The sequence below is a fragment of the Trichomycterus rosablanca genome, chromosome 13 (genome assembly GCF_030014385.1).
Source record: "Trichomycterus rosablanca isolate fTriRos1 chromosome 13, fTriRos1.hap1, whole genome shotgun sequence".
Lineage (NCBI taxonomy): Eukaryota > Metazoa > Chordata > Actinopteri > Siluriformes > Trichomycteridae > Trichomycterus > Trichomycterus rosablanca.
The window spans coordinates 32,661,480-32,689,439 of NC_086000.1; the positions used below are offsets into that span (position 1 = coordinate 32,661,480).

A 27,960-nucleotide genomic window follows, 5' to 3' on the forward strand; every position below is an offset into this window, starting at 1 on the left:
GTGCAGGAAGGTGCAGTTCCAAGTATACAGTATATGATACAGGTTAAATATATATTTATTTATTAAATATAAAGTGATAAGTGACGATTATTGCACATTGAATTTGGGCCATTGATATATACAGTATATACTGTATATGTATATGCATTATTTCCTACCTACAGTGGTATGTGCAGTTTTTAAAATACTTTCTCCTCATGATTCTCAGGTTTTCGAGCAGTGTGATGTGGAAAACAAGGGTTACTTGTCCAGAGAAGATTTAAAGATAGCAGTCGTCATGCTGTTTGGATACAAGCCCTCAAAGGTGGGTCATTCTCAGGCCTCTAGAGGGCGGCATTGTGTCAATTCTGGATTTTAATGTGCTTTGTTGGTAAATCTTTCCAAGTTATGTCTAAAAAAGCTTTTTTGTTTGATTGTGCTTTTGTAGTGTTTTAATGTTGTGCTTTTGTGTAGATGTTCAGGTATTTACTTATTTATTCCTATTTACAGTCTGAAACAAGTATGATGATGGAGACTGGCACTGTACCAGACAGCCCAGGTAAGAAGAGAATGTCATGTCACATCAACATATTTATTATTATTTGTTATGTCATTGCACTCATATAGGTTCTGTATCTGCTACAATAAGTTCCTCTAACGTATTGGTAAAAAACACCATCATTATGGTTCAATTTCTCTCTCTCTCTCTCAAGTGAGGGCAGCACGGTGGTTAAGTGGGTAGCACTGTTGACTCACAGCAAGAAGGTCCTGGGTTCGATCCCAAGGTGAGGCCGTCCGGGTCCTTTCTGTGTGGAGTTTGCATGTTGTCTGCGTGGATTTCCTCCCACAGTCCAAAGACGTGCAAGTGAGGTGAATTGAAGGTACAAAATTGTCCATGACTGTGTTCGATATAACCTTGTGAACTGATGAATCTTGTGTAATGAGTAACTATTGTTCCATCGTTAAAATCCAAACAAACTCTATCAAGTGAGTAAACATTTTGTATTCAAGCTTTGGCTTTAAGACAAGTTGCAGCCTCAGTTGGTCCAGTTGATGGTAAAATGATACAAATGTGATGGGTGCTTCTCCCTCAAAAATAACAAACATACCTAGACTGTCTTAGAATGTTTTAGAACACTAATTGTTTAAGTTCAACACTAATATAAAGATAAATAGAATAAGGATACAATAATCGAATAGGGTTAAACTGGTCAGTTATGTCATATATAAATGTATGGCACATCATTAAGAGATGACCAAAAACGGGGACCACAGACTGTTGAGCTGCTGAAGTTCCACTTGCACTTTATGCCAAGTTCACACTACACGACTTTCCAAGTCATCAGGTCGCTGTACAGTTCACACTACACAACTGGATCTCTTGTAATCGGGAGTCTTTCAAGTCGGTGTGGCTTTCACACTACACGATTGATCAGTGATAGGGGGTTTCACACTACACCATCTATCACCAACTGGAATCGCAGGCGAGCTTCTCTGGTCTCCCAAACTACGTTTTGTCACAAAAACATACACGAGAAGTGACGAGGGGTTTAATGATACCACGTCCAAAAATGCACGTCAACAAGTAGCGAGCGATCAAAGTTTGTGCGCTGATGTGCAGCGTAAAATTAAGGAGAAAAATAAATGAATCTGAGGGGATTTGGCTACGCGAACAGCATGGATTGTTCTGTAGTGAGTTGGAGGGTAATAAATATTTTTTGCAATGCAACGTGGGTGTTATGTTTTGTAGAGAACGATAAGGTCAGAAATACTGTATAAAACTTGTGTGTGTGCCGATATATTTTGATATAAACTATATTATGCCCCGTTCCACCTTTTTACAACTCCTCTCCTGCGTTTCCCCTCACACCGTATCTTGCATTCTCATTGGCTGTTCGACACTGCACTCATTCCCAGTTGGGCAACTCAGATCCAGATATTTGACAAGCTAGATATCTCTCTTCAGCCGAGCGTTCGGCGAGCCACTTGGATCGAGTTGTTGAGTAGTTCACACATAGCGATTGAGAGCCGAGTTTCGATCGCCGAGTGAACGCCGAGTTGCTTCCGAGCCGGCAAATCTAGCGACGACCAGTCGGCGAGCGAAAATCAGGGCAAAATCATGTAGTGTGAACTAGGCATTAATAATTAACATTCTTAGTTCTCAAACCATTAAGATATGTGATAAATAGGCAAGGTGGTGTAACAGTAATTAACTTTTTGAGTATGCTGCAGGCATCAAATTTGAATTATGTTTATATTTTATATTACAAAATTTAATGAAGTTGATCAGTGAAAACATTGGAAATGTTTTTTTGCTTTTGTCAGGCAGATAAAGGTTCAAGAGAATTAACAAAGTACTTTGTTGTCTGTATTGCATTTTACAAAATGTTTATAATTCACTTATTGTTTATGATTGTTGTATTTTTTTATAGAGATACAGTTAGTTTTATTGTTTAAAAAAAAATATTTTTGTTTATGCATTTTCTCCCCTTTAGCGTGTTCAATTGCCCTATTGTGTCATGCTTCCTCTCCACCAATGCCGATCCCCACTCTGATCGAAGAGAACAAAGCTAACCCACGCCCCCTCCGACACGTGGGCAGCATGCCGTATGCATCTTGTCACCTACACTCTGACGAGTGCAGTGCAGCTCAACGTTGTGTACGGAGAGGACACACCCTGAGAGCACTCTTTTCTCAACTCTGTGCAGGCGCCATCAATCAGCCAGCAGAGGTCGTAATTGCACCAGTCATGGGAGAGAGACCCTATCCGGCTTAGTCCCGCCCATATCTGAACAACAGGCCAATCGTTGTTCATGTGGCCGCTTAGCCTTTGCCGGTAGGCAGAGCTGAGATTCGAAACGATGTATTCGAGATCCCAGCTCTGGTTCCAGCGTGTGTTTTTACCGCTGCGCCACCTGAGCGGCCAGTTAGTTTTATTGTTGACTTATGAGTTCAGATGTATTTATCGTAAAATAGATTGGAAGAAAAATAGTGCTTATAATAGACTGCTGCAATAACTGGGCTAATATGTTTATTATAAATGATTTGGTTTTAAATATTTTTGTGGCTTAAATTGACTATGGCTCGGTTTTGCTTCTTCTGGTGTATTTGTGGTGTCAGTCCTCTTCTTATGTGCTGTTCATCAGAACATTAAGACATTAAGACATGACTCATCTCTAGCTGAGGAAGATGCTCCGCAGCATGTGCTGCACTGAGCCCAACCATGCTGCACAACGTTTCTTCTGATTTTTATGCAGAAAATCATGCTTTATACCATTTGAGCGAAGTGAATGAAAAAGGGAGCTTGATTTGATTTTGTGTAATCCCTTTACACATTGCTGGAAATGAAAGAATCCTTCACAAAAGGCACAAAACAATTTTGGCACAAAATGCAGATAGGCTTTTTAAAGGCTGTCTGAAAGGCAGTAACACTTAAGATAAGAGGGTTGGAAAGACATTTTTAAGGCGAGACATTAAATGGTTGAAGACCTAGATTAGTAGGTAATTTGTCTCGTGTTTTACGCCACAAGCAAATTGCTTTTGTGTACTGCCCCAAAGGAAAGCACAAGAAAAATGAGTTAACAGTGCTTTGCTCAGTTTGATGAAATACCCCAGCATTAAATCTTGCTCAGAGCAAGCAGCGTATTAAATTGCCCCTGTTCTGAATTTCATATGATTACTAAATTAGTGATGGCAGGAGAGAGTGGGTTGCTGCTGGTAATGGGGAAGAATTGACTAGACTGAGCAGCAGGTTCCCTCAGGCTGACTCTCGTACACTGAAGGCGTCTAAACCGTACCACAATCCTTACAACACAGACATCTCTTGAAAGACCATTCACTTTTTCGTTCTTTTTTTATAAGAGTGTGTAGCGTAGTGTTATTTTGTAAATTACATCATTTTAACCCACGGTCTGGTGTTTTATTATCAAAATGTTATATAAAATTTTTGGTTTTGGGTTGTGCTAGTTGGTGCCAATGAAAACAACACTTGTTTTTAAATGGTTAACAGATGTACTAGCCATATTGATCCAACTGGACAAATAGAATAACAACAATAATAACTAAACAAGTTCTGGTAAAGCACATGCAATGAAAAGAGTGAATAAACTCTAATGTTTCAAAGGAGAAGGTTTTCTCTGCTTTGACATTCTAGAGCGCTGTTTATACATAATGTAAACGGACTGTCTGCATCCCAGATGCTGTTTGTGTTCATCAAGTGGCATCAATTATCAAACTTTTTTGCGTTTTGATAAATAGACCAGATCAGTCCCTTTAATGGAAATAGACAGCATATTAAACAAGAGATGTAATTAGCAAGTTGGGTGTTGCTAAATGGTACCTATGGTATCTCAGGTGGTTGCTAGATTGTTGCTTGAAAGTTGCTTTCATATTTAGGGACTTGCAGGCATGTTGCTAGATGCTTGTTTTGGTTGATCTTTGTAAAAAATTAAAATGTTTTTACTTTGTCACTTTGGCTAATTAAGTGTAGATTGGTGGGTAAAAATAACAATTATGTCGATTCAAAATCAAATAAACAACACAATGAAGTGCTCAAAAAGTCATAGGGTTCGAACACTTTTTGAATCCACTGTTCCCCACCAGATTAAAGATGATAAATACCTTGTACAAAATAGACAGCATATTAAACAAGTGTTGTAATTAGCTATTTTGTTTTGGGGATAATTATGCCCTGGTAAATACATCGCTAATCATTTTTTTCTGCTTATTTAATGTAAAATCGTTGGATGCATTATTACTTTGGGGAGATCCTGTAAAATCTGAGCTGACATAAGGAAGCACAATATCATCACATTTTAGCCCAAAAAGACCTTGTGTATCTTGTGTATAAAACTGGTGCACAAGTATTTACTCCTCATGTACGTGACATTATGTATAATATCGTCTCTGTCATACAAGAGCTAACAGTATGCTATTAAAAGTGCAGCTTATTACATCATGTTTGATTAGTTCATGATTTAATGCAGTGCTAACTGGTCTTGCACCTTATTTCTTCCATCTTGTAAACCTAGGAGCTGTTCTAGCTCACTAAACCTGACTTATTTGAACTAGTCTGACTGATTTTTGTCCTTTCTAAATTTGGTCCCACAAAAGAATATTGTCATAAGATTTAGGGATTTTAATGAATAAATTACAAAAAAATCATCGTTTGATTAAAGCTGTCAGTTCAAAAAAGATAATTTAAATTCAGTTTCAGCAGTGGATGATTGTCTTGAACAAAGTTAATGTTCAGACTGTTGATTTGGGAGTGAGGCCACTCTCAGTGGTTAAGAGCCTGGTAGGGGTGCTAACTCATTTAGAGAAAGAGCGCTGTTCTAATCTGAACAGAAAAGCTTTTTTTTAATGCATGCTTATCAAACACACACGAAATCTGTGTCTTGCTGAATTGTCTTGCTGAATTAACCATGGACTTCTTGGGACAAACTTTGCATTGATGGCAGCGTGCTTCTTTATAATGCCAAGATACACCTATGAGTTCAATATACTTTTATTTTATTTACTTTTATTTTTATTTTAATGCATTTTCTCCCCTTTTATTCTCCCGACTTTTAGCGCGTCCAAATACTCGATTGCATTACGCTTCCTCTCTACTGATGCCGATACCCGCTCTGATTGAGGAGAACAAAACTAGCATATGCCCCCTCCGACACGTGCAATAGCCGACTGAATCTTTTCACCTGCAACAGGCGAGTTCATATGCGGATCAGCTTTGTGTACGAAGAACCACACCCTGATCAATGCATTTTTCCTTGACCCTGTGCAGGCACCATCAATCAGCCAGCAGAGGTCATACTTGCATCAGTTATGAGGTCCCTATCCGGCTTCCATCTGTATAAACAACAGCCAACCGTTGTTCATGTAGGCTCCCAGATGGCAGAGCTGAGTTTTAAACTGATGAGTTTGAAATGGCAGCTCTGGTGTGCTAGCATGTTTTACTGCTGCCAAGCCCATGTGGCTGTATTTATCACAGTAGTATGGTAGTTTCCCATGCATAAGCTCAAAGCTTATGCATGATTAACATTGGTTTTAGACCTCCGGCAGCATCCCTCCTGCCTTAATGAAACAAGCACTGAGAACGGCTTCCTAAACTTTCAAATTCTGAAAGTCATGGCTGCAACACACTCATCCAAAAGATAAATAAGAGTGAAAAGTTTATAAAATATTCAGGTTACAGTGTTATACATAGTGATTGGGTGTAACAGGAGGATCCACCTCCTTTGCAAGCACTGTGAGCCAAACATCTTGAGAGAATTGTCACTCATTTCAAAAAGATCGTTTCTCAATGAATTCTAGATTTTGATCTTCGAGCCCTTAGACGGCATTGCATAAGAAACTCTTATACTATTGTAATAAATATAGCCACAAAGAAAGTCACATCAGGAGTACTTCAGAAAACTATTGTCACTTAACCCAGTCCACCGCTGCATAAAGAAATGCAACCTAAAAATCTGCTCTGCAAAAAAAAAAAAAGCCACACCATACATTTATATGCAGAAACACTACAAGTTGTAGCCAGACTCCTTAGTTCAAATCTCGGCTATGCTACCGGCAGACTGAGCGCCTACTACTACTGGCTGATTGATGACGCTTGTGTGATCAGGGCTCGACTCTCAGTACACAAAGCAGATCCACATTTGAACTCACCTTGTACAAGTGTAACGATGCAGTCGGCTACTGCACACATGTGGGATGGGGTGTGTGTTAGTCACGGCTCTCCTTGGTCAGTAGTGGAGTAGTGGAGGTCAGCAACAGTAAAGAGGAAGCGTAATGCAATCGGGTAATTGGATACGACTAAATTGGGGAGGAAACAATGCCAAAAAAAATACTGCAATTTCTGTGTGACCGAGCTCATCTAGGATGGACCAGTAGACAGTGGAAATGTGTGCTGTGGTCAGATGAGTCCCTGTTTTAGGTTCTCTGTGACCATCCAAACTGTAACCAGTGAAAGTTGAGAGTGTGTGCTTGACTGGCATGAAATTGTGTGCCACATCATGAAGAGAAGAATCAGACATCAGAATCAACTGTCTTCTTTCAAGCAAGAATGGGCAAAAATTCCACTTGCAAAAATGCAACAATTATTATCCTTATTTCCCTGATGACTAAAAAGTGTAATTCATAACAAAGATGATGTAACTAAATAGTAAACATGCCTTAACCAGGCATTAAATTCTATATTTGTTTATTTTTACAAAATACTAAAAGTTGGTCATCTTATTTGTTTTAGAAGTTTGATGGTCTCCACATTAAAAAAGCCGAACATAAAAAAACAGATTATGTCCAGGCTTTAATTTGCAGATGGACTTATTTATTGTGTCTCTTGTTTAAACAGCCACCCTGCACATGGTAATTCCTGAATAAACACGTGGCTCACAAAAACAGGCCAGCTGATTAGATCAGAAGCTCTACATATGTATCTCTCAAAGGTCTCGAGAGACAGTCAAAGACTCTTCTCATTTATATTTAAGCCTCATCAACAGCACCAACAAGATCTGATTTTGTGTTGTTTGTACAGTATTCAAGCATCAAATGCTGGGCACCTCCACAAAACGCTGCACAGGGACAAGCTAGATGGTTTCTGATAATAATCAAATATCAGGGATGAGTTAATAGCTATGAGTAATATACACCAATCAGCCATAACATTAAAACCACCTCCTTATTTCTACACACACTGTCCATGTTATCGGCTCCACTTACCATATAGAAGCACTTTGTAGTTCTACAATTACTGACTGTAGTTCGTCTGTTTCTCTGCATGCTTTGTTAGTCCCCATTCATGCTGTTCCTCAATGGTCAGGACTCTCCCAGGACCACCACAGAGCAGGTATTATTTAGGTGGTGGATCATTGTCAGCACTGCAGTGACACTGACATGGTGGTGGTGTGTTAGTGTGTGTTGTGCTGGTATGAGTGGATCAGACACAGCAATGCTGATGGAGTTTTTAAACACCTCACTGTCACTGCTGGACTGAGAATAATCCACCAACCAAAAATATATCCAGCCAACAGCGCCCCGTGGGCAGCGTCCTGTGACCACTGATGAAGGTCTAGAAGATGACCAACTCAAACAGCAGCAATAGATGAGAGATCGTCTCTGACTTTACATCTACAAGGTGGACCAACTAGGTAGGAGTGTCTAATAGAGTGGACAGTGAGTGGGCACAGTATTTAAAAACTCCAGCAGCGCTGGTGGTTGGTGGACTATTCTCAGTCCAGCAGTGACAGTGAGGTGTTTAAAAAACTGTTTAAAAACTCCAGCAGTGCTGCTGTGTCTGATCCACTCATACCAGCACAACACACACTAACACACCACCACCATGTCAGTGTCACTGCAGTGCTGAGAATGATCCACCACCCAAATAATACTTACTCTGTGGTGGTCCTGGGAGGGTCCTGATCACTGAAGAACAGCATGAAAGGGGGGTAACAAAGCATGCAGAGAAACAGATGGGCTACAGTCAGTAATTGTAGAACTACAAAATGCTTCTATATGGTAAGTGGAGCTATTAAAATGGACAGTGAGTGTAGAAAAAAGGAGGTGGTTTTATTGTTATGGCTGATCTGTGTATGTTGGTTCCTGTGTAAAAGCTGGTGCAGTGTTAAAGCTAAATATATCTGGGCTGGTCAAATACATTTGAAGTATGTGGATAATTGTGAAAATTAGATTTTAGAAGCATTCCTTTCAGACATTTGGGTTGTCAACACCTTCAGTAGACTGGAAGAAAAAGGACAACCCGAAGAAAAAAAGAAAAATGAGGATGAGAAAAGGCAAGAAGCTGAGGACATCCAGATGACACCTCCCTGTGACTTATGGGCTCAGAATCTGAGAGAATGGCAGCCAGCCCTCTACTGGCTCTTCTCAGCAGCACTGAGTAAAAAAGAGAGAGGAGGGAAGGGATTTTAAGGAAGCCTGCACAGATTGCAGTCTTTTATTTTCTGCCAAACACACTGCCTGGCATATGAACGCTCAAAAATAGTGTGTGTGTAAAAAAAACCCTGAAAATTGTGTTTTAAAAGAGGTGCAGCTGAAAAGACTGACTAGATGGCAAGATAGATGCAGGACTTTAGTGAAAATAAGTATTTTAATATATTAAAATATTGATTTATTAAGGTACACTCGGACTGGCAGCGTTGCGACAAAGTGACTGGTTCTCATTCATTTTTAATTACAGTTGGTGATTTTCGGAGACAGAAGCCGGAGTTGTTTCGGAGACAAACGTTAGCGACACAAAGTGAAGGGTGAAGTCGATGACGTAAAAAAGTTTAACTTTATGCAAATTAGGAGCGAAGTGATGTGGTTATGCACCGTTTTTGGTTCCTACTAGAGATGGAAGAGAAACACATTGTCAAACTTGACAAATAAACACAGCAGCGAACGCAAAGAACAAACACAATTTTCTTGTCATGTTGACTGCACAGACAGTGACGCACCGTTCAGGGATTTATAGATTTATATTAGTGGTTTATTTATTTATTTTATTTTATTAGGATTTTAACGTTATGTTTTACATTAATGACAGAACAGGTAATCACTGGGTACACCAGATTCATCAGTTCAAGTTTAATATCAAACACAGTCTTGGACAATTTTGTATCTCCAATTCACCTCACTTGCATCTTTGGATTGTGGGATGAAACCGAAGCTCCCGGAGGAAACCCACACAGACACGGGGAGAACATGCAAACTCCACACAGAAAGGACCCAGACCGCTTCACCTGGGAATTGAACCCAGGACCTTCTTGCTGTGAGGCGACAGTGCAAATTGTTTTGTTTATACCCTCTACTAGTCAGTTAATTACGCTGTACTGCAATGGCATGGCTTTTTTTGTCTAGAAGTTCGTTAAACCCTGGCAATCAAATGCCCACAGGCAATGATGACACTTTCATTGTGAACGCAAGTCAATGAGTGATTTGGGCAACAAGAAGCGAAAAACTGCTGCCAGTCTGAGTGTAGGGTTAGAAGTGTGTACAGAGCGCTCGAGTGGTGCAGCGCTCTATTAAGCTAGCCCAGCACCACTAAGATCAAGGTTTGAAGCTTGGCAGTGCTATCAGCTGTCTGGGCATCACAGACGTGATTCAATATGTCTGGGGGGAGTGGCCGAAGCCCTGACATGGATTGGTGCCCTGTCCAGGGTATTCCTGCCTTGCGCCCAATGTTTCTTGGTGGAACCAGACATGCCGTGACCCTGACCAGGATAAACGTTTGATGAAATTGAAATGAAATGATCTGTGCATGTTCCTGATTTGGAAAGTGATAGTCCCTTTTCTCTTGGAGGTCCTTCAGACCCCCCGAGGCTGCGGCTGCCCTAATTTCTCTCACTGTTAGAGGCGGTGAGAGCAGGAATGGATGGGCTTTATCTGTTATTTTCACTCCGCCTCCTAAGGCTGTACAATTAGTCACATTGAAACTGTGGTCACAGTATTGGCGAGCTGGAAGTTTTTTATTGGCTAACGTTAGATAATAAATAATTAGATAGAAGATGATACATTAAACCACAAGCTCTCTATACTGATGTTTTAATTGCTTTCTTGATTGGAACTATTCACCTTTCTGTTTGCCGCTTGCTTGTCCGCTTGCATGTCCTTCTGTCTGGCTGCCTGCCTGAATGCTTTTTCTTCTGCTTGTATGGCTGTCTGTTTAATCCAATTTCAATTATATTTAGCTTTTTAAAGATGCTCGTTTAGTGAGTGATAAACAGCCTTAAAAAGACTAAGAGCTTTAAATGCAATTTATAAAGTGCAATAAAACATTTTACATAAATTGGCAACTTGTAACGTATAATCACAAAATTAGTGTGATGGTCTGTTTATTAGAGAATAATTGATTGGACAAAATAAATGCAAAGTAATTTACTAAGTTACATTTGGATCATATTTATTATTAATGGATTTTGAAAGCCAGCAACACAATGTGGCGCTTTGGTTGGCGCAGCGGTCTATTACACGAGCTCGCACCAGCAGTGCAATGCCGGCTGGGCATCTACACAGACATGACTGGCTATAACTTGTGAGTGGGCGAAGGCCTGTGATACACCGATCAGCCATAACAGTAAAACCACCTCCTCGTTTCTACACTCACTGTCCTTTTTATCAGCTCCACTTACCATATAGAAGCACTTTGTAGTTCTACAATTACTGACTGTAGTCCATCTGTTTTCCTGCATGCTTTGTTAGCCCCCTTTCATGCTGTTCTTCAATGGTCAGGACCACCACAGAGTAGGTATTATTTAGGTGGTGGGTGATTCTCAGCACTGCAGTGACACTGACATGGTGGTGGTGTGTTAGTGTGTGTTGTGCTGGTATTAGCAGCAATGCTGATGGAGTTTTTAAACACCTCACTGTCACTGCTAAACTGAAAATAGTCTACCAACCAAAAATATCCAGCCAACAGCGCCCCGTGGGCAGCGTCCTGTGACCACTGATGAAGGTCTAGAAGATGACCAACTCAAACAGCAGCAATAAATGAGCAAGCGTCTCTGACTTTACATCTACAAGGTGGACCAACTAGGTAGGAGTGTCTAACAAAGTGGACAGTGAGTGGACACTGTATTTGAAAACTCCAGCAGCGCTGCTGTGTCTGATCCACTCATACCAGCACAACACACACTAACACACCACCACCATGTCAGTGTAACTGCAGTGCTAAGAATGATCCACCACCTAAATAATACCTGCTCTGTAGTGGTCTTGTAGGGGTTCTGACCATTGAAGAACAGGGTGAAAGCAGGCTAAAAAAGTATGTAGAGAAACAGATGGACTACAGTCAGTAATTGTAGAACTACAAAGTGCTTCTATATGGTAAGTGGAGCTGATAAAATGGACAGTGAGTGTAGAAACAAGGAGGTGGTTTTAATGTTATGGTTGATCGGTGTATGGTGCTATGTCCAGGTTATTTCTTCCTAGTTCCCAGTTCCTTTCCAGTGGAACCAGACCCACCAGCATCCAGACCAGATTAAAGCAGTTGATAAAAACGAAATGAAAAATGAACAATACAATGTTTGGATAATGAATTCATGGTCTGGTTTACAATTGCAGTCTATTTTTATTAGAGGAGGCGTTCACCGCGCAGCACCGCATCAATAAATGTTCACTGAGGTTCGGCACAACGAGGTAGCGAGGAAGAACCGAGTGATTTTACAGGCCACTCTGCAATCAGCACTGTGCTTAGGTGTTTTTACGACATCGCAGGCAGCGCTGGAGTAAAGTGGGTTTGTTTTTCAAGATGTCATGCATCTTACCTGATAAAAAATACATTTTATAGTGGCAAGACAATAAAAAACAGGAAACTGAGCAGAATAGCCAGAAAGATCTTGGCCATCCCTGTCATTTACCCTGTGGCAGAAAGAGATGTTTTGCACTGCTGGATGGCTCATCAGCTGTACCATTCACGCCGAGTGACTGCATATGTTTACATGCTTGTTTTACAAGAATTACAAACACACGTTATGTGGCAACACTTCTGATTTATTACTGTTGCCTACATTTAAAATAATTTATCAGTGGCCTCAGCTGGATGCTTGTGATATAGAATAAATAACATTACAAAGTTGGCGTTTGGGTGGTGCAGTGATAAATTATGCTAGCCCACTGCCACTGGGATCCTGGTTGGGCATCTACATACAGTATGGATTGGCTTTATCTGGTGGCGGGTGGTCGAGGCCCGGGGGGATTGGTGTCCTGTCAGGGGTGTGTAACTGCATAGTGCCCAGTGTTTCCAGGGAAGCATGACCCATTTCGACCCTGACAGAGATAAAGCAATGGTAAAATATGAAAATAAAATAAATTATGTCGCCACATAGTAACACCTGGGTCTGTTTGAAAATTTAGTAATCTGCTTTGCTGTCTACTGCCTACCTAGCTGCCTAAGTAGAGAGGATTCTAATAAGACATCGAACTTATAAGGCAGATTATTCAGACACTACTTTTACAGCGATTACGAACGAATACAATGAAATGAAACATTAAAAGTTAATATTTTTTGCCGCTCACTTTTCACTAACTTTGGAATTAATTCAGTGCAGACATGAAGACGTGTCCATCATTTTCAAAAACTCACCTGCCGACAAATATTTCTTCAACTAACTTCTGTATAACACAGACAGATGAAAGATTCATGGTGTTGAGGAAAATGCACGTCTTTAACCCTTTAATGGTCTCAACAAGAAAATAATGTTTGCAAATTATTTATTTGCTTTTTCTAGTTTTCCAACTTTTCATGGATGATTTGAAGCTGCTGCTTCAAGTTGACATATACGTTAGAAATGGTGTTTGCTTAAAATAAGAATACCTATATTTTTTTAGTTTAACACATGCCAATCAGGGAGTATACAGTGTATCACAAAAGTGAGTACACCCCTCACATTTCTGCAAATATTTCATTATATCTTTTCATGGGACGACACTATAGACATGAAACTTGGATATAACTTAGAGTAGTCAGTGTACAGCTTGTATAGCAGTGTAGATTTACTGTCTTCTGAAAATAACTCAACACACAGCCATTAATGTCTAAATAGCTGGCAACATAAGTGAGTACACCCCACAGTGAACATGTCCAAATTGTGCCCAAATGTGTCGTTGTCCCTCCCTGGTGTCATGTGTCAAGGTCCCAGGTGTAAATGGGGAGCAGGGCTGTTAAATTTGGTGTTTTGGGTACAATTCTCTCATACTGGCCACTGGATATTCAACATGGCACCTCATGGCAAAGAACTCTCTGAGGATGTGAGAAATAGAATTGTTGCTCTCCACAAAGATGGCCTGGGCTATAAGAAGATTGCTAACACCCTGAAACTGAGCTACAGCATGGTGGCCAAGGTCATACAGCGGTTTTCCAGGACAGGTTCCACTCGGAACAGGCTTCGCCAGGGTCGACCAAAGAAGTTGAGTCCACGTGTTCGGCGTCATATCCAGAGGTTGGCTTTAAAAAATAGACACATGAGTGCTGCCAGCATTGCTGCAGAGGTTGAAGACGTGGGAGGTCAGCCTGTCAGTGCTCAGACCATACGCCGCACACTGCATCAACTCGGTCTGCATGTTCGTCATCCCAGAAGGAAGCGGATGCACAAGAAAGCCAGCAAACAGTTTGCTGAAGACAAGCAGTCCAAGAACATGGATTACTGGAATGCCCTGTGGTCTGACGAGACCAAGATAAACTTGTTTGGCTCAGATGGTGTCCAGCATGTGTGGCGGCGACCTGGTGAGAAGTACCAAGACAACTGTATCTTGCCTACAGTCAAGCATGGTGGTGGAAGCATCATGGTCTTGGGCTGCATGAGTGTTGCTGGCACTGGGGAGCTGCAGTTCATTGAGGGAAACATGAATTCCAACATGTACTGTGACATTCTGAAACAGAGCATGATCCCCTCCCTTCGAAAACTGGGCCTCATGGCAGTTTTCCAACAGGATAACGACCCCAAACACAACCTCCAAGATGACAACTGCCTTGCTGAGGAAGCTGAAGGTAAAGGTGATGGACTAAACCCAATTGAGCACCTGTGGCGCATCCTCAAGTGGAAGGTGGAGAAGTTCAAGGTGTCTAACATCCACCAGCTCCGTGATGTCATCATGGAGGAGTGGAAGAGGATTCCAGTAGCAACCTGTGCAGCTCTGGTGAATTCCATGCCCAGGAGAGTTAAGGCAGTGCTGGATAATAATGGTGGTCACACAAAATATTGACACTTTGGGCACAATTTGGACATGTTCACTGTGGGGTGTACTCACTTATGTTGCCAGCTATTTAGACATTAATGGCTGTGTGTTGAGTTATTTTCAGAAGACAGTAAATCTACACTGCTATACAAGTTGTACACTGACTACTCTAAGTTATATCCAAGTTTCATGTCTATAGTGTTGTCCCATGAAAAGATATAATGAAATATTTGCAGAAATGTGAGGGGTGTACTCACTTTTGTGATACACTGTATATGGCCCAAACAAGATTATTTAAATACAGCTTATTTTTACTCAAATATTTCGATTTAAACAAATAGTTGGTTGAGCAGACCATTAAAGGGTTAAAAGTGCCGCACATTTTGTTAAACTCTCTCGAGTTTTGCTTCAAATGAATTCTGCCAAAATTCTGTTGTTTCATGGTTATTGGGATATACTGTATCTATGACTTGAACGTACTACCCAAAATAAAAAATAGGAACAGTATAGAAAATTTAAATAAAATAGATGCCATGTTTCTTAAATTTACATCGACTCTTATTTCATCTTATATGAACCCAAAATATTTCATGTTTTGTCTGGTCAACTTCATTTCAGTTCTTAACATACACATACATGCATTTTAAACCTACAACACATTCTAGAAAAGTTGGAATTCTGACCACTTCTGTGTATACTAACATCATTTACTTGTACTTTTACTTTTAATACTTAAGTACATTTAATATAAAAAAATTACTTTTAATACTTAAGTACATTAAACATCTGATACTTTTAGACTTTTACTTAAGTAATATTCTTAAAGGTGACTTGTACTTCTATCAAAGTAAATTTCTGGTAAGATACTTGTACTTTTACTCAGATATGGCCTTCAGGTACTTTATACACCACTGCTCCAGAGCTGACATTTCGAACTCGTAGGTTCAAAACTCAGCTCTGCCATCTGGCTGAGCTGGGCGACTACATGAACAATGATTGGCTGTTGTTCATACAAGGTGGGAAGCCAGATATGGACCTCATAACTGATGCAAGTATGACCTCCACTGGTTGATTGAGGGCATCTGCACAGAATTGAAAAATGCGTTGATCAGGGTGTGGCTCTCCGTACACAAAGCTGATCCGCAAATGAACTCGCCCTGTGCAGGTCAAAAGATGCAGTCGGCTACTGTGCACGTGTCGGAGGGGGCATATGTCAGTCTTGCTCTCCTCAATCAGATTTGGAGATCACCATTGGAAGAGAGGAAGCGTAATGAAATCAGGTAATTAGATATGACTATATTGGGAGGAAAATTGGAAAAAAATAGTTTAGTTTTTAGTTTCATCGTCAATTTATCCTGGTAATGTTCATGGCAGGTCCAGCTCCACCTGGGAAAAAAGGACGCAAAGTAGAAAATTGATAACACTGCTAGGATTAGAGCCAGGATATCTGAGATGGTGGCCTAGTGCAATAGACGGGCGTTTCTCGAACTTTTTTCAAGCGACCCACAATTTGTTCATGATTTTTACCGCAACACAAACAACACATCAAAACAAACTATACTTAATTAATGAAATTGGTGGCAATCTGATCCCACTGTGGTTTACAATATGTAACGTAAAGCTTCCACAAGAGGGCGTTCGTGTTCAATTTGTGTTTTGTGCCTGGTAAAATTTGTTTATTTAATTATTATCATTTTTCTCTGCGATCCTCTTTTAGGCATGCTCGCGACCCAGAGTTTGAAAAACCCTGCAAAAGACCACTGTGCCACACAAGTACTACTTGGACAACTTTAAGTTTTCAGTTACTATTGGAAATCTGTTGACTTTGTGTAGACATGACGTTAAACCCTCTAATCAACCAATCATTCACGAATATAAAACTGAGGACTCACATATGAAGATAGATAAAACAAGAAAGACTATGACTTGATAAAAAAAAAATATCAATGATCCTGCCATTAATGTAACCAATGTGTTAACATGGCGTTAAACCATAAAATAAAAAACAAACTATTGGAAACCCAAAATATCCATTCATTTATTCCATCATACCCATTCCACATCACTGCACAGCTCTACACTCAACTACAGTCCCATGGCACTTTCCGTAGGCATTTCTAGTGAATAAAATATTATTTCTTCAGTTTACTGACTTGGCTTTCAGATGGGTGTTGTTTGTTATGTCGTTCATTATATTGATCACTACATTCAGTTTTGTCTTGAATTATGTTCCAGTAGGGACCTTCATGTCTACTCTTACCTCTTAATTAATCACTCCCCATCCCAAATGACGTTTCTTTCCAGTCTCACAAGCATCCCTGTCAGAACAGCCTGCCTGGAACAAGCTCAATGAATGTTTTTCCAGTGAATGCTGTCTAGAGCCCTGCAGACTCGGTTTTTCATCTCAATAACAGCACTCAGAGAAAAATGACTACCCTGAGGCCAGCAGGGAGATGTATTACTGCTTTAAACACAGTGCTTTCCGATGACTACCATGTAAAGTAAGTGCGGGCGTTTCTGAAGAGAGCTCCGTAATAAACGTGACTTCTGTCTCCTCGTTCTCTCTGAACAGGGGTCTCTGTGGAGCAGTTTGTGTCTCTCATGGGGAGGAAGTTATCAGCAGAGGACTCGTATGAGAAGACCAGACAGATCTTCAGCGCATTCGATGTACATTGTAAGTTCCGGCTGTATGTGTCTTTCTGTCTGTCCTCTGTATGTTGTACAGCTTTCACCAGATCTATTTTTGTGGTGCGGATAGAAGAGCGGGTGCTGCACATAACACTGGGCCCTTTGTGCCTGGGTTCGATTCTTGCCTCTGGTTACTTCAGTGCAGAGTTTTGTATGTTCTCCCTGTGTTTGCATAAGTGTTTTCCAGTTTTCTGCCACTTACCAAAAACATGCAGTTTTTGGAAACAATTCATTCATTCATTCATTCATTCACTGTCCATTTTATCATAATGTTTTTTGCTTCATCCTGGTCAGGGTTGTGGTGGATCTGATTCATTGTGCAGTCCACAGTCCACAGTTGTCCACACGCACACACACGCACACACTTAGGACACTTTCTAATAGCTCCAGTTGGCCTGATCGCATGTCTTTGAACTCTTGGGAGGAAACCGGAGCACCTGGAGGAAACCCACATGAACACAGATAGAATAAGCAAACTCCTTCCAGAAAGGATCCTGGCTCAGGCCCTTCTTGCTGTGAGGCAACTGTGCTACCCCCATCGCACCACCATGCTGCCCAAAGGGTGGATTGGCTATTCTTAATTGCCCCTAGTTTTTATATACAGTGTATCACAAAAGTGAGTACACCCCTCACATTTCTGCAGATATTTAAGTATATCTTTTCATGGGACAACACTGACAAAATGACACTTTGACACAATGAAAAGTAGTCTGTGTGCAGCTTATATAACAGTGTAAATTTATTCTTCCCTCAAAATAACTCAATATACAGCCATTAATGTCTAAACCACCGGCAACAAAAGTGAGTACACCCCTAAGAGACTACACCCCTAAATGTCCAAATTGAGCACTGCTTGTCATTTTCCCTCCAAAATGTCATGTGACTCGTTAGTGTTACTAGGTCTCAGGTGTGCATAGGGTGCAGGTGTGTTCAATTTAGTAGTACAGCTCTCACACTCTCTCATACTGGTCACTGAAAGTTCCAACATGGCACCTCATGGCAAAGAACTCTCTGAGGATCTTAAAAGACGAATTGTTGCGCTACATGAAGATGGCCAAGGCTACAAGAAGATTGCCAACACCCTGAAACTGAGCTGCAGCACAGTGGCCAAGATCATCCAGCGTTTTAAAAGAGCAGGGTCCACTCAGAACAGACCTCGCGTTGGTCGTCCAAAGAAGCTGAGTGCACGTGCTCAGCGTCACATCCAACTGCTGTCTTTGAAAGATAGGCGCAGGAGTGCTGTCAGCATTGCTGCAGAGATTGAAAAGGTGGGGGGTCAGCCTGTCAGTGCTCAGACCATACGCCGCACACTACATCAAATTGGTCTGCATGGCTGTCACCCCAGAAGGAAGCCTCTTCTGAAGTCTCTACACAAGAAAGCCCGCAAACAGTTTGCTGAAGACATGTCAACAAAGGACATGGATTACTGGAACCATGTCCTATGGTCTGATGAGACCAAGATTAATTTGTTTGGTTCAGATGGTCTCAAGCATGTGTGGCAGCAATCAGGTGAGGAGTACAAAGATAAGTGTGTCATGCCTACAGTCAAGCATGGTGGTGGGAATGCCATGGTCTGGGGCTGCATGAGTGCAGCAGGTGTTGGGGAGTTACATTTCATTGAGGGACACATGAACTCCAATATGTACTGTGAAATACTGAAGCAGAGCATGATCCCCTCCCTCCGGAAACTGGGTCGCAGGGCAGTGTTCCAGCATGATAATGACCCCAAACACACCTCTAAGACGACCACTGCTTTATTGAAGAGGCTGAGGGTAAAGGTGATGGACTGGCCAAGCATGTCTCCAGACCTAAACCCAATAGAACATCTTTGGGGCATCCTCAAGCGGAAGGTGGAGGAGCGCAAAGTCTCGAATATCCGCCAGCTCCGTGATGTCGTCATGGAGGAGTGGAAAAGCATTCCAGTGGCAACCTGTGAAGCTCTGGTAAACTCCATGCCCAGGAGAGTTAAGGCAGTTCTGGGAAATAATGGTGGCCACACAAAATATTGACACTTCAGGAACTTTCACTAAGGGGTGTACTCACTTTTGTTGCCGGTGGTTTAGACATTAATGGCTGTATATTGAGTTATTTTGAGGGAAGAATAAATTGACACTGTTATATAAGCTGCAAACAGACTACTTTTCATTGTGTCAAAGTGTCATTTTGTCAGTGTTGTCCCATGAAAAGATATACTTAAATATCTGCAGAAATGTGAGGGGTGTACTCACTTTTGTGATACACTGTATATATAGTTAATGCATTTTTCTCCCCTTTTTTCTCCCTTTTTAGCGTGCCCAATTGCCCGATTGTGTCATGCTTCCTCTCCACCAATGCCGATACCCGCTCTGATTGAGGAGAACGAAGCTAACCCACGCCCGCTCCGACACGTGGGCAGCATGCCGTATGCATCTTATCGCCTACACTGTGACGAGTGCAGTGCAGCTCAGCGTTGGGTACGGAGAGACACACCCTGAGAGCACTCTTTTCTCATCTCTGTGCAGGCGCCATCAATCAGCCAGCAGAGGTCGTAATTGCACCAGTCATGAGAGAGAGAGACCCCATCCGGCTTAGTCCCGCCCATATGTGAACAACAGGCCAATCATTGTTCATGTGGCCGCTCAGCCTAACCGGCAGGCAGAGCTGAGATTCGATACGATGTATTCGAGATCCCAGCTCTGGTTCCAGCGTGTGTTTTTACCGCTGCACCACCTGAGCGGTAGTTTTAAGTGCCCCTAGTTTTAAGTGAGTTTTTGTGTGTTGCTCCACCATGGATTGGCACCCTGTTTTTGCCGAGGTTTTGGGACAGTGCACATCCATGACTAGAATTAAGCTAGCCCTAAAAATTCTTACATTTTGGAGAAAAATACAACCCCAAAGCAGAAAAAGTTGGGACAGTATGGAAAATGCAAATAAAATAAAAACACACTGATGCTTACTTTGACTTTTATTTCATTGCTGACAGCATAAACCCAAAATATTTCATGTTCTGTCTGGTCAACTTTATTTCATTTGTTAATATACATTCATTCCTGCATTTCAGGCCTGCAACACATTCCAAAAAAAGAAGGGGGTATTAGTTTGCCCCATATTACAGTGGCTATAAGTCTCTACTATTCTGTAAATGATTTTACCAAGATTCTGTGTATTGTGTGTGTCAGATCTGGTTTATGTTCCAAGCATGAAGGAAACAAATGATTAGAAAAGACAGAAGACTTGGTAACTTTTCATTCTTTTAATATAAACTATGTTAGACTTGGTGCTTTGTTTGGGGCGGCACGGTGGCTTAGTGGGTAGCACTGTCGCCTCACAACAAGAAGGTCCTGGGTTCAATCCCCAGGTGGGGCGATCCGGGTCCTTTCTGTGCGGAGTTTGCATGTTCTCCCCGTGTCCGCGTGGGTTTCCTCCGGGTTCTCCGGTTTCCTCCCACAGTCCAAAAACATGCCACCAGGTTAATTGGAAACACTGAATTGTCCTATAGATACCTAGCCGCTAGATGCACTAGTGCATTGTAGTGCCGGTCCCAAGCCCAGATAAATTAGGGAGGGTTGTGTCAGGAAGGGCATCCGGCGTAAAAATTGTGCCAAATCAATGAGCGATCATGAGGATGACTCGCTGTGGCGACCCCTGAAAAAAAGGGAAAAAGCCGAAAGAAGAAGAAAGAAGAAGACTTGGTGCTTTGTTTATTGTTAGCTAGCTAGTTGCAGTGCAAGTGGCCCCCAATGTAATTCAGAACCCACAACTGTACAGAAACATTGCTGTTAATTGTTGAAATTTTTTAAAGTATATATTTATTCTCCCCATAACTCAATAATCCAGAAAATAATAAAAGGTCTTCTCGGATGGGATTCCCACATGTAAATGCGTTCAGAATGTGTGTAAGCCAGACAAGTTAAGAGCTTAAAGTTTGGCTCAGTTTACTGCTGTGATTTAGGTCATAAGCTCAGATATATTGATGTAGTAATTCAAACATACAGTAAGTGCAGTCTGGTTTTTTGCTGTAAAGAGACAGCAGCACTGCAGTGGTCACTCAGTAGAGGGCGCTGTTTGTCTCCTCCACTCACAACCGCTAACGGGCCTTTGATCCGAGCCACTTCTTGCGCGTCCAGGTCCTATTTCAGTAGGGTGCTTTTCCAGTTCAGTTTAATATTTCCCTTTTTAGCCCTGTCCACCATGTACTTCACTTTAGATACTTTATTGATCCTTTGCAGGAAATGTCTTTGGTGCAGCAGCTCACATCAGACATACACTTGTTATATACATACAACATCCAGTGACAGTATAAAAAACAAGCTAAAAAAATCACAGGAATATAAGTTGGTGTATGCATAATGTTAGGTATTTATTATAAACTATTATTAAATTACTATGTGAGCTCATTGTTACTGCTTGAGTGATCACTTTAAATCTAAAAGGGCCAGTACAGCAGCAGGCCCCTAAATAGTGCAATGTAGGTTATTAAGACTATGACACAACTATTTATTTTTTATTTATCTGTGTTCTTAAAATAGTTTGTACTTTAAATTATGGTATTATCAGAAACTGACAGTATTCAGGTGGCACATCGGTAAAATACGCTAGCACACCAGAGCTAGGATTTCGAATACATTGTATCGAATCTCAGCTCTGCCATCCAGCTGGGTGGCTACATGAACAACGATTGGCTGTCGTTCACAGGGTGGGATTAGCCGGACAAGGGTTCCTCATAACTGGTGCAATTACGACCTCTGCTGGCTGATTGATGGCGTCTGCGCAGAGTTGAGGAATAATGCTGATCAGGGTGTGGCTCTCCGTGCACAAGGCCTCATGCAAATGAAATGATGCAGTCAATACTGCACACGTGTCGGAGGGGGGTGTGTCAGTTGCGAAGCTCCTCAGTCAGCAGTGGAGGGTTGTATCGGTAGAGGTGAAGTGTTGCGCAATCAGGGTGATTGGGTACGACTAGATTAGGGGAGAAAATTGGTGGGGGGGGATTGTAGAAAAAGAAAAAAAAGAGAAACTGACAGTATTAAAATAAAAAAGGCTGCTTGAGGACAGCTTATAACATGGGTTGTGCAGTCTCTGGGTATCGTCCCTGCTCACTCTGGAAATATTTATTTGGTATTCCTTAATGTGATAGATGTTCAATCCAAAAAAGTTGAAACCATTTTGTAAATGCAATAAAACTGTGATTTGTTAATCTCTCGAACCTTTATTCAACTGACGAAAGTACATAGAAACGATTTCCCATCTTTGCACTGAACAAACAAAAAAGTTGGGACGAAGACATGTTTATCACTGTGTTTTATCAGCTTTCCTATTACTGAGACTTTTTAATTGTTTGGTAACTGAGGACACTAATTGTTGCAGTTTTGCAAGTTGAATTTTTCTGTTTGATTGCTACGCTCAACCCAGAACACGTAGAGCCTTTTTTTTCTTTTTGCTTAAACCAAAGTGCACAGATTTACATCTACAATCAATAATAAATCTTTTTACACCTAATAGTCTGTTTTTATGATTTTTGCTTTTTAGTGTTTAATGATGTAGCTTGTTATATCTTTTTTTAACTAGATGAATGTAATAACTCATGTTTTATTAGTAGTAGTTTAATTATGAATATTATTCTTAAAAGTAAATATCATATAAATGAATCATATTAAATATCATATCATATTAAATAAATTGGAAAAAAAGACTTTTTACACTACGTCTTACAGAGGAAATTGTTCACATTAAGTGCCGGTATTTATACAAGCAATAGATCACTCAGGGTGTGTTACTGCATTGTGCCCAGTGATTTTGGGGAAGCTGGATCCACTGTGACCCCAACCAGGACAAGGCAGACGTAAAAAATTAAAATTAGCCGCTCAGGTGGCGCAGCGGTAAAAAGAAACGTGCTGCAACCAGGGCTGGATTCTGAGAAGCGTGGTATCGAATCCAGTCTTGCTTTACCGGTTCGAAGCTGAGTGGCTATATGAGCAACGATTGGCCGGTTGCTCATGTGGGGGGTGGGACAAAGAACCGGATGTGGGTCTCTCTCTGTCAGAATGCGATTGCGTTCTCTGCCGGCTGATTGGAGGCGCTTACACAGAGATGGGAGAGGGTGCCCTTAGGGTGTGTCTCTCCGCATGCAACGCTAGGTGGCGCCAAACTCGTCAATGTGTGGGTGGCAAAGATGCATCTGGCTGCTGCTCGTGTTTCGGAGGGGATACGGGTTAGCTTCAATCACCTCCGTCAGGGCAGGGTTCGGCATAGACAGAGAGGAAGCACGATGCTAATTGAACAATTGGATGCGCTAAAAAGGGGAGAAAAAGGGGTAAAAAAAAAAAAAAAAAAAAAAATTAATTTCAATAATTTAATTTACTTTAACGTAATAATAATTGGTCACTTATTAACTGCTAAACCTTCTTCAGCAACAATAATCACAACAGAATAGTTTCTCTTTTTTGATATTAGTTTTTCTTATTGCTGTGGAGAAATTTATGGTGTGGGTGCTGGAGGGGGATTCCTCATAACTGCTGCAGTTATGACCTCTGCTGGCTGATCAGTGGTGCGTGCACAGAGACAAGGAATAGTAAGGATTGGTGCCTGACTCTCCGTACGTGATACGGATCTCCATGTGAACTTTCCTTGTGCTACTGCACACGTGTCAGAGGGAGCGTGTGTTGGTCACAGCTCCTCTCGGTCAGGAGTGGAGGTCAGCAGGAGTAGAGGAAGCAAAATGTTATGGGGTAATCGAAATACAACTAGACTGTATCCCTACTTGATGCATTTATAGTATGCTGTTACTGGCATTCAGCACACTGAAGAAAATACTTTATCTATAGTATAAAGCATTTCCAATCAAAACGCAATGTGTCTTTGAAATAGTGTCATCACATAAATTGCAATTTTCTGTAATGCCTCAGTTATGTGCCTCAAAATCAAATAGACATGTTGTTTTCACTCAAGTTTTTTTGTGTAATATATTTCATTTAATGATCTAAAATCATTCCGTGTGACAAATAAGCAATAACAGAAGCAATCAGGAAGGTGGAAATTACTTTTTCACACTATTGTATTTTTATAGCACAATGACTGTGTTACAAAATCCTGAACCATGTTTGTATTTCTGTTCTTCAGGCACAATTTTTTTTACTATTTAGAAACATTAAGTTGATTACCCGTGCTGTATTGTGTTTTTATACAAAACCCACCGCAGCCCTGGGCAGGATAAAGTGGTTACTGAAGATGAATAATGATTGAATGCAGAATAGCTGTGTAGTACAAGAACGAGCAACAAGTTCTGTTGTTAGCGGGTGCTGATTTTGAATGAGATTACCAGTGAACCATCAAATTAATCTTAGAAGCCAAATTGTTTTTGGAGAGTTCATTTATCTATTCTCTGAATTATTAGGAACCTGAAAACAGCTCATTAAAGACGTGATTAGAAGTTTGAGTCAAAGTTTCACAATTAGCTCTAGTTGGAACAACATTGTGGGTTCCTTTTAACCTTGTAGCAAGAAAAGCGTTTGAATACCAACAATCCAGTTAAAATAACTTTTATTTTTGCTTATATTTGGGTGATCTCAGGGGTGCAGAATGTTTCCCAAACAGAGCACTTGGTTATATCCAAAATTAGTGTACAGAAGTTTGCCACTGATTATTGCAGGTCTGTTTGAAAATAAGTGATGTGTTCATTATGTCTGTGTTACAAATACATACATTTCATAAAATTTTATTATGTTTAGTAAATGAATTAGCCTGGTCAGAATCATGGTGGCTCCAGAGCTTATTTCAGAAACGCTAGACACAAGGCTGGAGTGCACACTTGACAGGTGCCACTTTATCACAGGGCAACACACATTCACTCACTCACACTTAGGGGGTCGTTGTTGTTGTTTGTTTATTAGGATTTTAACGTCATTTTTACACTTTGGCTACATTCATGACAGGAACGGTAGTTACTCATTACACAAGATTCATCAGTTCACAAGCTTATATCGAACACAGTCATGGACAATTTAGTATCTCCAATTCACCTCACTTGCATGTCTTTGGACTGTGGGAGGAAACCGGAGCTCCTGGAGGAAACCCACATGGACACGGGGAGAACATGCAAACTCCACACAGAAAGGAACCGGACCGCCCCATCTGGGGATCGAACCCAGGACCTTCTTGACACTTAGGGGTAAATTAGAGTAACTGGCATGCTTGAGAGGTGGCAGGAAAACTAGAGCACCTGGACAAAACCCACATGAAAACTGGGGCATCCTTGACTACACTCAGACAAAAATCAGATATAATGGATAAAACCCATCTTCCTGAAACTGTGCAGCACCAGCACTAATACTGTATCAGTCTATAGCCTAGTTGTAACCTAGTGGTTAACGTACTGCACTAGTAATTGAAAGGTTGCTGGTTCAAGCCCCACCACTGCCAGATTGCCACTGTTGGGCCCTTGAGAAAGGCCCTTAACCTTCATTTGCTTAGACAATGTATACTGTCACAGTACTGCAAGTTGCTTTGGGAAAAAAAGCATCTGCTAAATGTCGAAAATGTAAATGTAAATATAATCATTAAAAACAAACTAACAAAGAAAAGATATAGTATTTCTCTGTGGAATTTCGGGTGGTACAGTGGTCTAGTCCTCTTGCTCACCACCACAGAGAGCTCAAGGACAGCAATGGTATCGACCTGGCTGGGCATTTAACATGCACAACAGACACAAAAGGGGGGTAAAGTTGCTGCTGTAGTGTCGTGTGCACTCGTGGTGAGTGATTCAGGGATGGCATAGCATGGCATCCCTTATACAGCCTCTATGAAAATCTGCTGCTGGCAGGTGAAAAGAAGCATTTTAGAGGAGTGTGTGCTAGTCTGTGGTTCTCCTCTGCCAGCAAGAGAATGGCGCTAGCTGCAGAGAAACTGCAGTAAGGACTTGGAAATTACTAAATAGGAAAAAAAGATCAACCACGTTACTATGGCTAATCAACATGTCTTTAACTGCATTTATTATATGCAGCAAAACGGTTTTGCGCTGGCTGTGCTGTTGTTTCCTATGGAGGCAGTGTCCCCTAATATAAGTGACACCACGCGGATTTGACACTTCTTTGACACTTTTTTTTTTACTGCTTGTCGCTGCACATGATGTCTGATTAAACTTTGACCCAGTTTGCCACTGACCTTCTCAAAGCACCACCAATGAGACAAACTGTTAATATGACGTAGTCAAAGAGTGAAGCACAGACATGGTTAAGTGAAATTCATTCTCACTGTTTCACAAAACTGTTGATTCAACATAACATTGTAAGAAACTAGTAAACTGCAAAACGTTGAGACCTGGTTTGCATTTTAGATCGCACAACAATCCCACGTTTACTGATCCAGGAATCAGTTGTTGCTTTGTAGCTCTTTAATAAGATTTAATGCATCCTTTGATTAAACCAATAAAGTTTTATCAACCAGTTTCTCCAAATGACGACACTGTCAGAGCGTTCTTGTTTTAAACTAAAATACATTTGATAAAAAACTACATGTGAATAAAGTCATTACAGTCATTCAATCAGTGAAAGACATAAACGTCATGGTAAGCGGCGATATGTGCACAGCCTCGCTGTAAACAGAACGCAAAGCGATAATCATGGGAAAGCAGCCTTAGAGTCTGTTTGCACTGGGTGCCTTTTTATAAAAAACAAAAGCTGCCGTATTTAAGCAAATATCAGATCTGATTTGTGAAAAAAGACCAGAAAGTAACAACAGCAACAAAGAAACACAGATGGCAGCGCTTCTTAAAAATGCCTCCATTTGGACTGTGTTGAATCTGTTCTTTATAAGACTCATTGCAAAAAAAAAAATTGCCCTGTTCCAACTAAGTGTTTTGGAGGCAATTTGGTCAATCAAACATTAAAAGCAATTACATTTTAAAAACTGTACTTCTGTGAGTTAATAAAGATTCAGAATAACTATCAAATTTTTGTTGTTATACAGATTTCTGTTGTTATTGCATTTTACAAACTGTCCCAACTTTTCTGGAAATGGGATTTAAATGACGTTGTAATGATTTAATTATACTAATAAAAGCTAACGAGAACGAGCCTTATGTTTTTAAATGCATTATAATGTAGGATTGTATAATCAGACAGTTAATTGCAGTGATCTTAAATAATTGGCCTAAAGAACTGCAGTTAGTTGAGCGGGTGAGTGAGTGGATGGCTTAGCATGTGATGCCCTGCAGAGATAGAATGCCACGTCCTGGTCCTGTTCCTGTTTATTGTGTAGTGTTTCCAGGTGGCTCAACCCTGATTAGGATCAAGTGCTTACAGCAAAAGGAATAAATGAAGGAATGAAGGAATGAATGAATAAGGAACCCATTAGACCAGGGGTGTCAAACTCATTTTCACCAAGGGCCACATTAGCATTATGGTTGCCCTCAAAGGGCCGTTTGTAACTGTAAGACTGTATAAATATAACTACTCCTTAACATACTGATAAATAACCTGAGACAGCATATTACTCACCATCCTCATCCATTGATATGTTTGGTGTCAAAATACTGATGTACTGTATATTGTACTTCTTTGCCAATGATAGATAGATAGATAGACAGATAGCTAGATAGATACATAGATAGATAGTTACTGTAGATAGTCAGATAAATCGATATATAGATAA

At 40.8% G+C, this 27,960-nt stretch overlaps 1 protein-coding gene across 1 annotated transcript in view; it reads left to right on the forward strand.

Annotated features, from left to right (window-relative positions):
* The window catches only part of efcab11 (EF-hand calcium binding domain 11), a 154,078-nt gene that overhangs the window by 4,233 nt on the left and 121,885 nt on the right, over positions 1 to 27,960 (forward strand). Inside the window, exons 2-4 of the mRNA XM_063007266.1 lie at positions 209 to 304; positions 490 to 538; positions 17,219 to 17,320. Coding sequence (XP_062863336.1) covers positions 209 to 304; positions 490 to 538; positions 17,219 to 17,320 — 247 coding nt within the window. The remainder of the gene's footprint in view (positions 1 to 208; positions 305 to 489; positions 539 to 17,218; positions 17,321 to 27,960) is intronic.